The sequence below is a fragment of the Teleopsis dalmanni genome, chromosome 1 (genome assembly GCF_002237135.1).
Source record: "Teleopsis dalmanni isolate 2A chromosome 1, ASM223713v2, whole genome shotgun sequence".
Taxonomy (NCBI): domain Eukaryota; kingdom Metazoa; phylum Arthropoda; class Insecta; order Diptera; family Diopsidae; genus Teleopsis; species Teleopsis dalmanni.
Genome location: NC_051846.1, coordinates 126,876,055 through 126,892,405, shown reverse-complemented (window position 1 = coordinate 126,892,405; position 16,351 = coordinate 126,876,055). Strand labels below are relative to the sequence as shown.

General features: G+C 33.3%; 1 protein-coding gene across 1 annotated transcript; it reads right to left on the bottom strand.

The window, feature by feature from the left end:
• Nucleotides 1–8,325: 8,325 nt before the first annotated feature.
• Nucleotides 8,326–12,183, bottom strand: LOC119665997. The gene is made up of 3 exons (XM_038075259.1): nucleotides 11,795–12,183; nucleotides 8,926–9,070; nucleotides 8,326–8,846 (listed from the first exon to the last, which is right to left on the bottom strand). Exons 1-3 carry the CDS (start codon nucleotides 12,181–12,183, stop codon nucleotides 8,475–8,477), a joined length of 906 nt encoding a protein of 301 aa, XP_037931187.1. The 3' UTR covers nucleotides 8,326–8,474.
• Between the last annotated feature and the right edge of the window lie 4,168 nt (nucleotides 12,184–16,351).

Here is a 16,351-nt window from a genome sequence, read left to right as displayed (position 1 = left end):
AAATTCCCCTGGTTAAAGCTGAATTTGACAATATAAGAAAAAAATACAATAAAAGGCTGACAGAGCATGTTAATCCCTTAGCAAGAAATCTCGCACTTTTATCCATTACTTCCCGCCTAAAAAGAGCTGACCGTCCAGCCGTTAATTAATATTCAACAGCTTGAAGTAGAAACCGCACCTTTCTTTTTAGTAATCTGTTAAAGTTGAACCACTTTCTTAAGAAACCACCTAACATTCACTCCAATGAAATTTAACCCATTAATCTAAGTGAGGTTCGTGATATAAGGTTTACTTATTTTATTTTATTTTATACAATGTATAGTTAAAATAAAAATTTGTAACATTATGTAATTAGTTATAAGATTTTAAAACTTATTGTTAGTTTCATTTTAAGAGAAGATGCAATAAATAAATGTATGTTTTAAATAAAAAAAAAAAAAAAAACAAGCAGCGTACACAGGTGCTGCGTGATGTGGTATTGGACGTCGCGGGTACACCATTTAATTCTTGTTAAGCTAATTTTTTCTTTTCACGCAGGCCTACATTACACAGTGCAAAGAGTAGTACTGTAGCGTACATGCATCTAAGTAACTAATTTCAGACATATTTTGTTATGAACAGCGACATGGAATGTGCTTAACTAGCATATTTCTAGCGCTTATCGCTCAAGCAACAATATCGCTTACGCAACGAAGTTATGTTGTTGTAAATTTACTAATGCATGCATGCTATTCTGTGTATCAAATTATAATGCTTTCGTAGGCATACGTGCGCTTGTACAAAATGTATTTTAAGGTAGTTTTTAGAATGTAATATTCAGTTACGAATAAAGAGTCAACCATATACAACGTGTTTTTATTTATTACAAAACGATAAGAACATTACATGGCGATCCTGCCAGTGTTAAGCTAAAAGTAAAAATTTACAAAATTCATTCTGTGTTTTTACTGAAACTCTTAAGCAAAACGGAATATGGTGTGATTTTTATGTTTATTTAATTCTGAACAATGAAAAACAATGAAAGAAATAAATTTGAAATTATTTGATCTCAATTAAAAATGAGTCAAAGAACTTTAACGAATTAACATGAACTATATTATATATTTTCCTTATTATAACAGTGAAATACATACAAAACTAAATATTCGTCATTTAAAATGTGATATTCAGTTTCTCGAATTCTTGATAAAAAAACTGGTATAACTGTCACAATAGTTTCGTGCGTATGCAATTATCAAGCATATCATTACGTTCAACATACAAACATATGAAAACATAAAAAACACCGCAGACCAAAGCTTATAATGATGAGAAGGGAGCATTTAAAAAAATTTGCGTTGAGTGCGGCTGTAAATACAACAACAACAACCGCAAGTACCACACTTAGAAGAACAGAACAGCTATGTTAGCTGCACAACGTGCACAACAACTTCAACAGCTTCAGCAGGCGTTATATTATATTTTAAAAAAATTTGTAAAATTGTAACACAAAAAAAAAAAAGTACAAAAACAAAATTGTAAACTTAAAATTGTAATGATGAGTGCATTACTGCACCGTCAATAAAGTATCGTATGCGTTTATCGCTGGTACAAAAATAATAGCTAGGGAAATGTAACCTATATATAATAAAGAAATCTGTATTAAGTATATTACAAAGCAATTAAAAAAAAGGAAAATAAAATAAAAATAATCAGATTTTGTAATAATTTGCTAGAAAATTAATTTAATTTTTTTTATAAATATATATCAATATAAATATAGAATAAATTTATAAAACTGTAAAAATTGTGAAATTGAAGTTGATATAGTGGATAATCAACAAAATATTACCACTTATCATATAATAACTTTGTAATTATGTTATTGCATTTGTTCATTAAATTATTTTAGATGTACAGAAGAACAATCAAGAATAATGTATGAAATCTGTTGCACAAAATTTAGATAAAATAAACACAAAATCTGAAACACAAAAAAAAAAAAAAAGTAAGATGAACAAATTAAAAATTTTTAAGTAAAGTAAATGGAATAAATAATGTAAACAAATTTCCAAAAAAAATCAAATTTTTAAACATATGTGTATCAACTGACGTAAATGGACAAATAGACTGTTATTGAAAACCAGTTAAAACAGGAAAAACAATTTTATTAGATCATATAAATGTGTTTATAAAAACACTACAGTTAAAATAGAAACTGTGAAAAGGCATTTAATTATCTTGGTAGACAGTCTAAAAAAAGTTAGATAGTCAGGGTATATACAAGAACAGTAAATACAAGAGGACTTTTCAACTGAGCTTTTGAAAAATTTGTCTACAAAAACATTAGGTCGATCAAGAGGAACATTTTGTGTTTGTTCTCTATTTTTGCTTTTGTTTGTAAATTTCATATAAAATGTATGCATTCTTAGCTGAAGAGAAAGAGTGCAATATTTGTTTACCTTTGTTTTGTGTTTTGCTATATTTTCTTTTGGAGACATATTAACACCGTGCGTAGTCAGAATTCAGTTAGACATTTACATTGTTTTAAAATATACCCCTTGCATCAATATAAAAGCCTTTCCTTCGTTTGAATTAATTCAATTACTAATTAAAATATATATGTTTTTTAATATTAGGCCTTTTCGGTGGCTCGCAAGTACGGCAAAAAATGCATGTTGGCCTATGTTGGCCACGCGAGTCATTGGCATCACTGTTGCAATCTGTCAAATGTTTTGTTTTGACAAACAGCAAATCTTGTATATGGGTCATTCTTTTACAAACCGGACGGATTTTGGCAAAAAATGACCTCATCACCTCCGATTTGGCTGAAATTTTTTTTATGAGCTCCTTTCATAAAATAAGAAGACCCGTATCTCGGGAAAAAATTTTGTAATTTTTTTCCTAGGAGATATGGACCCATGGGGTTTTGAGAATTGGCATTGTAGACACATTTTCAAATGGCTATATCTCAAGTTGAAATTTATTGCGTTTTAAAGATAATTGGTTGAGCTTTTAAGAAATTGTTTAAACAATTAAGATTGTTTATATTTAAGTACTAATATTAACCGTTAAATTTCAAAAAAAAAGATATCTCAAAAGGGTACACAACATTTTTCATTTTTTATATTTTATTTAAATTCAGTTTTAAATTTTACTAAGAAATAAAAATTTTCATGATAGCATCTATTTTTATAAATTTTTAAAATTTTTTTTTTCTCATAAAACACATCAAACACATGCGTGCTATATTTACATTGAATGAATTTTCAAAAAATATACTACAAATATTCTTATATAATATTTTTGATTTCAATTAGTAATAAAATTGTACATAAAACTCAAAAATTTCAGGACGATATTGTCGTTGGAACTACTTTTAAAAAATTTATTTATCCTTCACATCACTCCAAACACATACACACGATTTTTCAGTAAAAAAAACAGAGGAATACGTCACACAAATTTTTCATTTTTACTTTTAATTCCGGTTAAACAATAAATTCTTCTTCGAAAATAAATATTTCCAGTGTGATATTGCTTCCAGAAGTAATTTAAAAAAAATTAATTTATCAGGTGTCCTTCATGTTACTCATACGCACCATAATACCCTTGAATCAATTTTCCAAGAAAAGTGACACAATATTCACATTTTAAATTAGTTCCGCATCATCTCTATTTTTAAATCATAAATTTTAACATAATTAATATTATATTGATCTTCTATTGATCAGTTTAAAAATTAATTAGTTCCACACTAGCTGAACTACCTGAATAACTGAAGCACATAAGTACACCCACCTTCTATGGTGAGTGTTATTCTGCTACAGTTGGAAAAATTCTTTAAGCAGGTAAGAACTGTAAACAATTTGAAATGGAGTGTCTAGGTACTCCTATCTTTAAAAGATCCAGTATCAAATTTGGTATAAAATGTTAAGTAAGTCGGATAAATTTTCAGTTTCTGTTCTGAAAGCGAACAAACAAGTAAGAACATTTAAATAATGGCAAAAGTTGAAAAAAATAAATTGCATCTACGGCAATTCAATGACTTAAAATTTATTTTTTGTTTTAATTTTTGAGTCGTTACTTCGAAAATGTTTAAATGCGGTTATTTTTTGTTTTTTAAAAATACAATATTAGGAATTCTCCTGATGAAGGCAAAAGCGAATTTGCCGAAACACGTGTAGAGATACACAAAAAAACTTTCGACTTAAAATGTTTCAATCCGCTGAAGTTAAAAATTCATCCAAGAAAGGCCAAAGTAAGGCAAGTTTCAGATAGTATCCTGCGTATGTTGGGGATGCCTAGGACCAAAAAAAATATGGGGAAAAAAATATGTAACAGTTGCCGATTGAGACTGGCGATGAGAGCCAAAAAAAATAAGAACAATGAAGGAGCTATATCGGAAAACAGCAGCCAGTCATCGAGCGAGGAAAATATTCAACCATCAAGTAATAGCAGTTCGGCTACATACGAAACTGAAGTCAGAAAAAGTGCTATTAGTCCATTAAATAAAGCACTCTCTCTAATAAGCAATACCCCAATTACATCGAGAAAACTTAAACAACAGGAATATAAAAATGAAAAAATAAAGGATATAACTGAAGCGATTAAACATAAAATTTTCAACATTCCTCCCGATGAGTCCAACAATAGCGATGAAGAAGATGACCTTGCATCAATTTTAAAAAATCTACAGGAAAAATTCAATTTCTCAGCAGATAGGACGATGAAAATAAAAATATTGAGTGTGGTACATAATTGGTCTTTTCGAAGAATCACAACTCACTTTCCAAACGCTACAAAGCATATGATTACTGTAGCTAAAAAACTTGCTTCAGAAAAAGGAATCTTAGAAGACCCAAATCCAAAAAGCCACCCATCGTTAGAAAACGATGCTTAGCTGGTACCTTAAAGAGGAATGCTGCAAGAGCTAGTCTTCAACGAATACATAATCCAATTCAAACACCAAAGGAATTATTTAACTGGGCTAACGAATGTTTACCAAATGTTGTGTGCCATTTCTCAACATCAAAAGACTATGAAGCTGAAGAAAATAAGATTAAGCACCGTTTCGAAGCAGCTACATCAGTTAAAGGCACATTAAAATATCACTGCTTTATTCCTAATTCGAAAACGATATTAATGGCAAAAATATTTTCTTCTGCAGACATTACAGATTATGTATCAATAATGAAATGATTATTAATAAAATCAATACAAAAACTTAAAAAAAATATTTTGTTTATAGTTCTTTACAGTTTATCTCTATATAGAATTGTTTACAGTTTATTTCCTATAACAATTCGTACCTGCTTAAAGAATTTTTTCAACTGTGTAATTATGTGCTGCAGTTATACAGGTAGTTCAGCTAGTGTGGAACTAATTAATTTTTAAACTGATCAATATAAGATCAATATAATATTAATTATGTTAAAATTTATAATTTAAAAATAGAGATGATGCGGAACTAATTTAAAATGTGAATATTGTGTCACTTTTCTTGGAAAATTGATTCAAGGGTATTATGGTGCGTATGAGTAACATGAAGGACACCTGATAAATTAATTTTTTTTAAATTACTTCTGGAAGCAAAATCACACTGGAAATATTTATTTTCGAAGAAGAATTTATTGTTTAATCGGAATTAAAAGTAAAAATGAAAAATTTGTGTGACGTTTTCCTCTGTTTTTTTTTTACTGAAAAATCGTGTGTATGTGTTTGGAGTGATGTGAAGGATAAATAAATTTTTTAAAAGTAGTTTCAACGACAATATCGTCCTGAATTTTTTGAGTTTTATGTACAATTTTATTACTAATTGAAATCAAAAATATTATATAAGAATATTTGTAGTATATTTTTTGAAAATTCATTCCAATGTAAATATAGCACGCATGTGTTTGATGTGTTTTGAGAAAAAAAAAATTTAAAAAATTTATAAAAATCGATACTATCATGAAAATTTTTATTTCTTAGTAAATTTAAAACTGAATCTAAATAAAATATAAAAAATGAAAAATGTTGTGTACCCTTTTGAGATATCTTTTTTTTTTGAAATTTAACGGTTAATATTAGTACTTAAATATAAACAATCTTAATTGTTTAAACAATTTCTTAAAAGCTCAACCAATTATCTTTAAAACGCAATAAATTTCAAGTTTCTACCTTTTATAGAACTTGATATATCCATTTTGAAAATGTGTCTACAATGCCAATTCTCAAAACCCCATGGGTCCATATCTCCTAGGAAAAAAATTACAAAATTTTTTCCCGAGATACGGGTCTTCTTATTTTATGAAAGGAGCTCATAAAAAAAATTTCAGCCAAATCGGAGGTGATGAGGTCATTTTTTGCCAAAATCCGTCCGGTTTGTAAAAGAATGACCCATATGTGCATATAAATCAAATATATTTTTAAAAAAATATTATAAAATTAAAATGAACACGGAATTAAAAGGAATGGTAAGAATATTGGAAGAATATAAGAACAATATAAGAATAATAAGAATAAGAATAATAAGAATAATATAAGAATATAAGAATATAAGAATATTAAAAATAAAACACTAAGATAAGTAAATTTTTGTAGGTACTGTCGATATTGGGAGAAGAAAGCAACGTTTTGTAGCGGCCGAGGGATGCAAGTTGTTTCACGGATTTTTTAAATGTTATGAATGCCGCAACAGCCTCCTCTGAAGATTCAAGCAATAGTGAAGAAGAGCAGGAAAAGTGTAAAAATTTTGAAGAAAGTATAGAATCCATGAACCCAATAGATTTTAAAAATGATTTCAGATTACGACGAAATACAGCGGAAGACCTTATCTGTAAATATACATTGAGTTGTCTGTGATTAAATTACAAATTTAATTTATTTCTAGTGGGCTTCTCAGAATCGGAGAATTTGTCGGATACAGATTGTGGTGGTATTAAACATGTAAGCATGTAAGAAAGTCTATCTATATATATCTTTGGTACGTTGATAATACAGTAACTTATAGACAATTAGGAAATCTCTTTGGAGTGTCAGCTTCTACGGCATGGTCAACAGTAAAAACTGTTACTACGTTTTTGATTTCCATAGGCCGAAATTATGTATCATGGCCACGAGAAGTCGCTGCATTAGATATAATAAATTCATTTGAACGTAAACACAAAATACCAGGCACTATCGGAGCAATCGATTGTACACACATTCCCATTAAAAAACCACAAAAGCATGGAGAAGATTACTTTAATCCCAAGCAACGTTATAGTATCGTTCTCCAAGCTGTTGGGGATGCCAAAAAAAATTTATTGAAGTTACTTGCGGAGAACCTGGATCTTTGCATGATTACAGAGTTTTGAGAAGGTCAAAGCTATATAGAATGGCACAATCAAGATACGAAGAAATATTTCCAAACTCGACATTTATTATTGGAGATTCTGCTTATCCTTCTACAAACTGGATTGTGTCACCTTACAAAAATTATGGGAATTTAACCGATAACCAAAAAAAATTTAATGAAAAACACTCATCTGCTCGTATTGTAGTTGAGAACGCTTTTGGTTTACTAAAAACTCGTTTTCGAAGATTATTAAAATTTACGGAGCAGACAAATTTGGCTGCAATAACAAATATAGTTGTAAGCGTTTGTATTTTACATAATATTTGTATTATAAAGGATGATTTGTTCGAGAATGCTGAATCAAATAGTCATAATGAAAGCAATGACGAACAGCAAGCGGATGAAGAACATGAATTAGATCATGGTAATAATAGAAGGGAAAGACTTTTTAATTATTTGTTAAGAAAAGGTGTTTTATAAGTTTATTAATTAATATATTTACTGTAATTTTTTAAATAGAAAATTTTGTTACATTTATAGAAACTAACTTAACTTTAGTTTAATAAGTAATAATATTTTAATGCGTAAATATTTTGTAATTTATTTATTAATAGCATAAATTAATGTGTAAGATTAGTTTTAAGATTAAAATATTATACTGTTTTTGAACGAAAATAAAAATACTATACTATTACAACTAGAAACTTATTTGAACTTTATTTGAACTTAAAATATTTTACATAAAAGTAAAATAAATAGTACAAATTTAAATATGAATTAAAGAAATTCTTAACTTAAAAATATATATTACATAAAATGAATATAACATATTTTTAATTAAAATAAAAATATTATATCAACTTATTTCATATCATTTATAAAGTATTTTAACTTATACATATTTTTTTTCTAAAATTTATTTAAATATATTTACATATTTTGCGTAAGTTTTTCAAGTAACTTGAATTTATTTTCTTCCAATTTCAATTTTCTTTCCTCTAATTTCAATTCATTATCCCATTTCTTAATTATTTTTTGCTTCAGTTCATTCATAGTTTCTTTAAAAAATTTTAATTTCTCTTCCTCTATTCTTTTCTTAGCAAATAATTTGTTACCATAATATTCTTGACGCACAGATTTTTCTTTTGCGGTTAAATAATGAAGTTGAAGGTTATGGCAATTCCTGCATTTGCAATTCCTGCGTTGATGATTCTTGCGTTGGCGATTCCTGCGTTGGAGATTCCTGCGTTGGCGATTCTTCCGTTGGTGATTCTTGCGTTGGCGATAGCACAGCGTGCGCTTGCACAATGTTTAATACCAACTCTTCCAGCACCTCTATATCTTCAACATAGCTGTCAAACTCTAACGTCGCAGTGTGATTATTTGAAATAATTGGTTTATCACCAAATATTTGGTTCATCAACTCCATGTAGGATGGTAAGCATGGCGATGCACCAGTCCGTCTGTTGTTATCTTTGGCTGCTTTAAATGCACTTAGAAGTGTGCGCATTTTTCTTTCTAAGCAGACTGGAGTAAAGTCATCCTAAAATAAATATTTTTTTTTCAATTTAATTTAATTTATTTTTTTATTCAAATGATTGCAGAAGTTATGCGATACTTACTGCAATTCCATGTGCTATCATGTCCTCAAGTACATGTTGATATCCAAGTCTTTTTTTTCTGGTTTCCAAAAACTCTTCCTTTCGTGCAAAGTAGCACTCTAGAAAACACTTCGTTTCCTTTGTGGTCCATAGTTTGCGTGTATTTCTATAAAAAAAATTTTTAGAAAAACTTTAAACATTATGTTTGTTTTATTAATTTTACGTATGTAAACTACAAATTAAATGAAATAAAATAAATGTTACTTGGTAATAACTAACATAATAAAAAATTCAATGTGCTTAATACTTACGGTTTCTCCATTCTTATTATTTTTTCGTTACTTTTCAAGATTTTTAAAATTTTCGAATTCTGTTTGAATTTTTATTTTCTTAATTTTTGACATTTGATTGCACTATTCGTTGGAATTTTCAATGAAGGTTCACAATAGTTCGCTTATTGCGTTGGTAACATTTTGTTTTTACTGGCCGAGGTAGAAAAAATAGTGTTGTTGTTTTGCATACATTGCGGCCAGTATAGGCCTGCATAGGCCAGCAACTTGCTGTTTTTTGCCGTACTTGCGGGCCACCGAAAAGGCCTATTGTAATTGCTTTATGTGATAATTTATAATTATTCAAGCATGAAATTTGCAAATGTACATAAGAGGGAGTAGGTACCCTTTAATAACAAGCTACGCTCGGATCATATCTTACATTGATAGGAGTAAACGAATTTAAAAGTACTCAGCATAAAAATGTAAACATAAAGATAACAGTAAATATGTATGCGTGTCAAGCTGAAAAAACGATTCAAATTTCGATGCTTAAAATTTATGAACTCACATCACACTCCCTTCTCTGTCTCATCTATCGGTAACCGGTTTGAAGTTCATGTTAATGTTAAGTTCATGATAATGTAATGCAGGTGTCTATAAAATTTTTAAACGGCATGCAAGCCGTGCCCTTAGTGATAAGTTAATAATAATTATTGTAAATAGGTCGTAAATAGTTCGTAAATTATATAAGTTATCATGTAAGATTAGATTTAAGAATAAATGCAATGTTTATAACTTGATGTTTTGAACTTTAATAAAAAAATATTTTTTAAAAAAATATGATGTTTATTAATATATTTCATACTATTGCTACTATAGGACATAGTACTATACCACTGCAGGTGTTTACTAATCTCATAATAGGCAAATCTCATATATTTGTATGAGACCAGAATAAAATTTCATCAAAAATCAAATTTATAATTGAAACTACTTATGCATTGCATGCACACGAAGTCAATCATATATTTTAGGAAAAATATACAATCACAAAGACTATGTATGCTTTGCAACTTCAGAAATAATGCTTCAAGGGCCCATTAGACAGCATCGCCCGTTGTCAACGGGCGCTTGCCATTACACAAATAATTTTTCAACAATTTTTTAAACACAGACAAAATAACAAATATACTAAAAAATCGCTCTCACATGAGAATTTTTTCTCCTACTTTGTGGAATGCGGAATTTGTTTGTGTAATAGTAACATTTGAAATTTTAAGAAATGCATTGACGAAAATCCAAAAATTTAGGTACTTCTTCAAACACGTTCGTGTTTTTGCATATACAGTCGGATTTTGTCGACATGCAAAATTCCTTTTATTTTAAGAAATGGAAGCGTAAACATCGTTTAAATGCACGCATGATTTGTCGTTACCATGCAATGCTTTGCAAATATGAATGAATTGTGTCTTTTATTTTAAATATTTGTATTTTCTATCTAGGTAAAATTTTTTAATTTCCAAAACATGTTATTAAGAAGAATTAAAATATTAAAAATCTTGGGCTACCAAAAATATATAAATAATCAAACATTAAATTACAATGAATATTTTATTTTAAATATAAATTGTATTGTGCACCTACGAAAAATTTGTTATTAAAATATACAAAAAAAAAAAAAATTAAATTAAATAAAATATAATATATATACCCTTGCTAGGTAGTCACCTTGTCGTGGTGTAGGGGCTTATTGTGGACTGAAGCAAGTCATGTGAAAGTCATGACATGAGGACCTTACATGTGGCATAATTCAGCACACAAACTAAGAACTGCCGCCAACGCACAGGTTGAAAGTAGGTATCTGCGATTCCTGATCAGTCGTTGAGGCTAGCTAGTGGACTTCAATAGACACTTGCTAATTGGTCAGTCCCTTTGGGAAAGTGCGACTATCTATCAGAGCAATGACTCGCCTTCAGTACGGTCATATCTCTGCAGTTTGTGGGTCGCCGATAGTCGGGCGGGGGAGAAGGAAATCTCCCTAGAGCAGGGTCTGTTCATATGGTATTCCAAGTTACCAAGGCTAGGTCTTGATAGCCTGGAGTATAAACAAACCTATTGCCCCAAACAAATCCCCTAAACTCACAGTGGAACAGCTATGCTGGTGAACTTGCTTGACGGGGTAGGGTCAAGCTTAATAGCGAACTCCGTACCAGGTCTGGCAAACCTACGGTTTCAATTAGTCCTTCCCATGGGGGCGCTCATGGGTGACCTACCTGCACGGTTTATTAAAACTTATTTTTTTTATGGATTTAAATACACTAAACTCTATGGACTGCACATCTTTACATGTGCAAAATATGGCTTTACAAAGCCAAAACTCATCACTGGCCGAGGGGGCACATGGTACCATCGTCAGTGAACAAATAGACCACGACTTGTTGCAGGGGGCACCTGGTCTTCTACCCGACAAGCCGGATGAGATGGACATTCCACTTAGTCGGCTGGAATGTCCATTTCCTCGGAACAGGAGAGAGATCTTCATGAGCCTGGTCCAACCAAAAAGATTCAAACAAGAGTGAAGCTATCCGGCGCTGGAGGCAAAAGGTTGAAGGCTTTACTTGCCAAGGGCATCCCGCTGGAAACAGCAAGGTCCTTGGCAGTAAAGCAGGCCACCGCGTCCAACGAAGGACAGGCAACACCTAAACGATCCCGACAGCTCTACACCATCATCGAGCTCCAAACCGACAAAGCGGATTGCATTACAGGGCAAAAAAGTTGATAACAAATCAACAGTGCCTGCAACTGCTTTGTCGATTTTCAGCAGGATGAAGGAAGTAGAAACCTCATACGGGGGCAAACCTGGTCCCAGTAATGAGGTGGCAACGGTATCTGTGGGGCAGGCTGAACAAAGCGCTTCTTCCGAAGACTTCTGTTCAAAGCCTACTCTAGCAGAGACTGTTCGCTCTAAGAAGATCGGTATACTACTGCTCAACTTCTCAGAGGGCATTTGGTCCAATGAGGAAATTGACAAGATGCAGAAACGCATCCTCGACAAGATGTATGAGACTTGTCGAGCTCCTGGGGTGAAACTTCATTTCGCCGGTTACAGTCTAAAGCCCGGATGGTTTACTATCAACTGCCTGGACGACGAGACTGTAACCTGGTCTAAAGAGACAATCCCAGCCTTGAAGCCGTGGGAAGGAGCCCAGCTGAAGGTAGTGGACGAGGCAGAAGTGCTAAAATCCGAAATCTATGTTGGCTACTTCCCAGGCTCAGCTTCCTGGCATAGTGGCCGAATTTTGGGACAAATTGAGTGGCAAAATTCGGGCATGCGTATCAGAGACTGGCGGGAGCTCCATAGGCTTAATAAGGACGATCTCGTCGAGATGGCGATTGCTCTGGACTCTTTATGGTTCGAATAGGATTTAATAGTGCCGTGCTGAGACCAAGACACAAGGGAAACAGAGCAAAGGAAGCGGTTGACGATGAAAAACCGTCAACATCTGCGGCTCGTGCTCAGCCAAGCAATCAAAAACCGAAAACAGGTCTCAACTCCGTGGGACCATCATTAAGAGGGGGCAGAGTCTGTGCCCAAGGTCGAAAACCTTCTACTCTCTCTGGTCGTCTCAGGAAATGGGAAAGGAAAGATCCGGAGACCACGGAACTGCTGCGCAGTACGAAGGGCGGCAAGGTCCGTAAGGGCCAGTATGGGATATAATGTCCTGGACTCCGCTTCATCCGCAAAATTCCTGGAGGCAGCTTCATTGCCTACAAATCAACCTCCACCGGGCGATAACAGCTTCATATAGGCTCCGTGCCTTGGTGGAACAACACTGTCTGGATTTTGTGGCCATTCAAGAACCAAGGGCCACAAATGGGCGCATAAACGGTCTACAGACAAAAACGTATAAGTTAATCTATGATAGTAATGTTGATCGTCCCAGAGCGGCGATAATGATTAACAAAACCATTAAATCTCTTCCAATTACAGAGCTTACACAGCGTGATCTTGTGGCAGTACAGGCAGAAGTGCCTAGTATTAGGGGAACGAGAAAAATTGTTTTTGCATCTCTTTACTTACCTGGCGACGCAGAGGAAGCGGTGTCTCTCGAGCTCCGAAACCTACAGTGGGTAATGTGCTGCGATGCCAAGGCACACCATTCAGTATGGAGAAGCACGAACACCAATTCACTAGGTGAGTCACTTTTTGATTTTATCACAACTAACAATATAATGGTGGTAAATAGAGGTAATGAACTTACTTTTGTAAATGCGATAAGGGGAGAGGTACTAGATCTCACTTTAGCAAGCACATTTATATCTAATAACATTTCAAATTGGAGGGTGTTGGAGGAAAACTCCTTATCAGATCACCGCTACATACGTTTTGTTTTGGAAGGGAAAATTGAAAACACTTTCGAAACAAGAAATGTTAGGAAGACCAACTGGTTTCTATATAACTTCTATTTAGAACAAAACATTAGTTGTCTTGGAGATAGGATTACTAATTGTCAGGAACTAAATTTTGAGGTTAACAAACTTGAAAATATTATTACAGGGACTTTTGAAAATAGCTGGGAACTGGTCAAAAAGAAACGTTCTAGGAACGTCCCATGGTGGAATAGGAAACTGGACATTTTGCGCAAAAAAGCCCGCCAGTTCCTTAATAGAGCCAAGTCCAGCAGGGACTGAGCATCTTATAAGAGTGCCTTAACGGCTTATAATAAAAAATTGAAAAAAATCAAAGAGGGAATCATGAAGGAGGCACTGCGAGGAGATTAAAACACTTTCCGCGGCTGCGAGACTCCAGAAATCTCTAAATAAAGACCACTCAAATAGACTCTCTACACTAAAGAAGGCTGACGGAAGCTTTACGGAAAACCTGGAAGAAACGGGACAGCTTTTGCTAGACACTCATTTTCCAGGCTGTGCCATGTATACTGAGACTTCGGAAACCATCGAGGATACTCGTTTCTTGTTCGTTACACGAAGAGATCTTTCACTGGCTCGTAAAATCTTCACAGTCAATAAAACCAAATGGGCCATTTCCACTTTCAGCCCGTTTAAATCACCTGGTATCGACAATATACAACCGTGTCTTCTTCAGAAAGGCATTGATATATTAGCACGGATATTAACAAACGTATTTAGGATCAGTCTAGAGCTAGGCGTGATACCTAAATATTGGACGAAAGCAGGCAAAAAGGCGGATCACACGCCAAAAGCATTTCGACCCATTTGCCTAACTTCTTTCCTGCTTAAAGCGATGGAGAAGATTCCAGATCAATACATCATGGAAGTCTACATTGAAGCTTTACCTCTACATATTGAACAGTATGCTTATCAGAGGGCAAATCGACCGAGACAGCTACACACAGTCTAACAAGTAAAATTGAGAAAGGTTTAGACGGTAAGGAAATAGCTCTCTGCACATCGGTTGACATTACAGGAGCTTTTGATAACGCAACATTCAGATCAATTGAGAAAGGAATGGTTAAGAAAGGAATACACAGACTGATCATAACATGGATTCTCAATATGCTGAAAAATAGGGGGCGAAGAGATTAACTGTCAAGTCAACCAAAGGATACCCTCAAGGAGGCGTTCTATCGCCGCTCCTATGGCTATTGGTTATTGACGAGTTCCTACAGTCTTTTAGTAACCGCGGATATGAAGTTCAGGGCTTCCTTATCTATGTGATCTTAAAGAGGGCAATCTGACAGGACACGTAAAGATTCTAGATGAAGTCTGGAACTCTCCGTGCCTTAAGGTCTTTGACAAGATGAATAGAAAATTAGCTTTCTCCAGGGAATTCGAAGTCGTCATTAGTGACCAATCCACCTGGAGAAACAATGAAATTAACTTAAAACAGTGTTCCCAATTATGGTATACTGATGGGTCCAAAATGGAAGATGGCAGTACGGGACCAGGAGTTATAGGATCGAAATTCCGTAAAGCAATCGCAATGCGAAAAACTGCATCCATTTTTCAGGCAGAGGTCCATGCCTTAGAGCTATGTGCAAGAGAATGCATACGAAGGGGCACCCGAGGTACCAAAATATGCATCCTTTCAGACAGTCAAGCAGCTCTAAAATCTTTAGTAAAATCCTTATTCCAATCAAAGTTGGTCTGGGAATGCTTTCAGCTTCTCAACACCCTAGCATCGAGGAACTATGTTACTCTTATGTGGGTACCAGGATACAAAGAGTATGAGGGCAATGAAATAGCAGACTCCCTAGCAAAGAAGGGTGCATGTACTCCTTTCATTGGTCCAGAGCCCTTCTGCGGGGTAACAAATAGCTTCACAAATAGCTTTTTATGTGAACGGGAGAAATAACATCTACTTTAACACTGGAAAGCCCAAACAGGCATGCGACAGTCATAAAGATTCATTGATCCTGATCACATCAAAGTTGATGCTATCCTTGGCCTTAGCAGAAACGATATTAAAATCTACACTGAACTTCTTACAGGACACTGTAGACCTAATTACCACATGAAGATTATAGGTGTGGTAGAAAGTGACTCCTGTCGACTCTGTCATGAGAAGAAGGAAACATCAGAACATGTTATATGCAACTGTCCAGCGGTTGCAAGACGTAGACTCGATTACCTTGGAAGCGGGATATTAGTCCCAAGTCATATAGATAAAATTAAGCCCACAGCAATTACAAGATTCATAAATAGTCTAAAAATGTTCTAATTGGGCCTTTAGGCGCACAATAGATCTTTTAGGTCGGGGTGCTTCAATAGCCTATTACTTAAATAATAAATAATATATATAAAAATAAATATATAAATTGAAATTATAAAAATAAATATAAATATATAAATTAAAATTATAAATTATATGTAAAAGATCATTTTTCGTAAGGAAATTACGCATAGCAGTCGCTGTTGACACTTTAGCGATTGCTTTAATACTAATGAGTGAACAAATTTTGCTTTGTTTGCTGGAGGCGTGTTTAAAAACCTACTCTTGCATACCAAATCATATAGTAAGTGTGCAATAACAATGAAGAATAGATGTGGTGGCGCCAGTTGTCTATTGTGTTGGTTAAATAAGGCAAATTGTTGTTGGAAACTTCGAGCATTGATTAATGCTACATTCGCACATTTAGCAGTACGTAAATTAAAAATGTGAACTATAGAGAGTAATCAAAAACAATTTCTAC

Bases quoted from the DNA above. Each gene is read 5' to 3' on its own strand.
- LOC119665997 (XM_038075259.1), bottom strand. From the start codon at position 12,183: ATGCCCTCTGAGAAGTTGAGCAGTAGTATACCGATCTTCTTAGAGCGA. The intron at 9,071-11,794 runs GTAAAGCCTTCA...TTTTTTTTATAG, and splicing joins CAGCGGGATGCCCTTGGCAA to AAATACACGCAAACTATGGA. The intron at 8,847-8,925 runs GTAAGTATCGCA...TATTTATTTTAG, and splicing joins TGATAGCACATGGAATTGCA to GATGACTTTACTCCAGTCTG.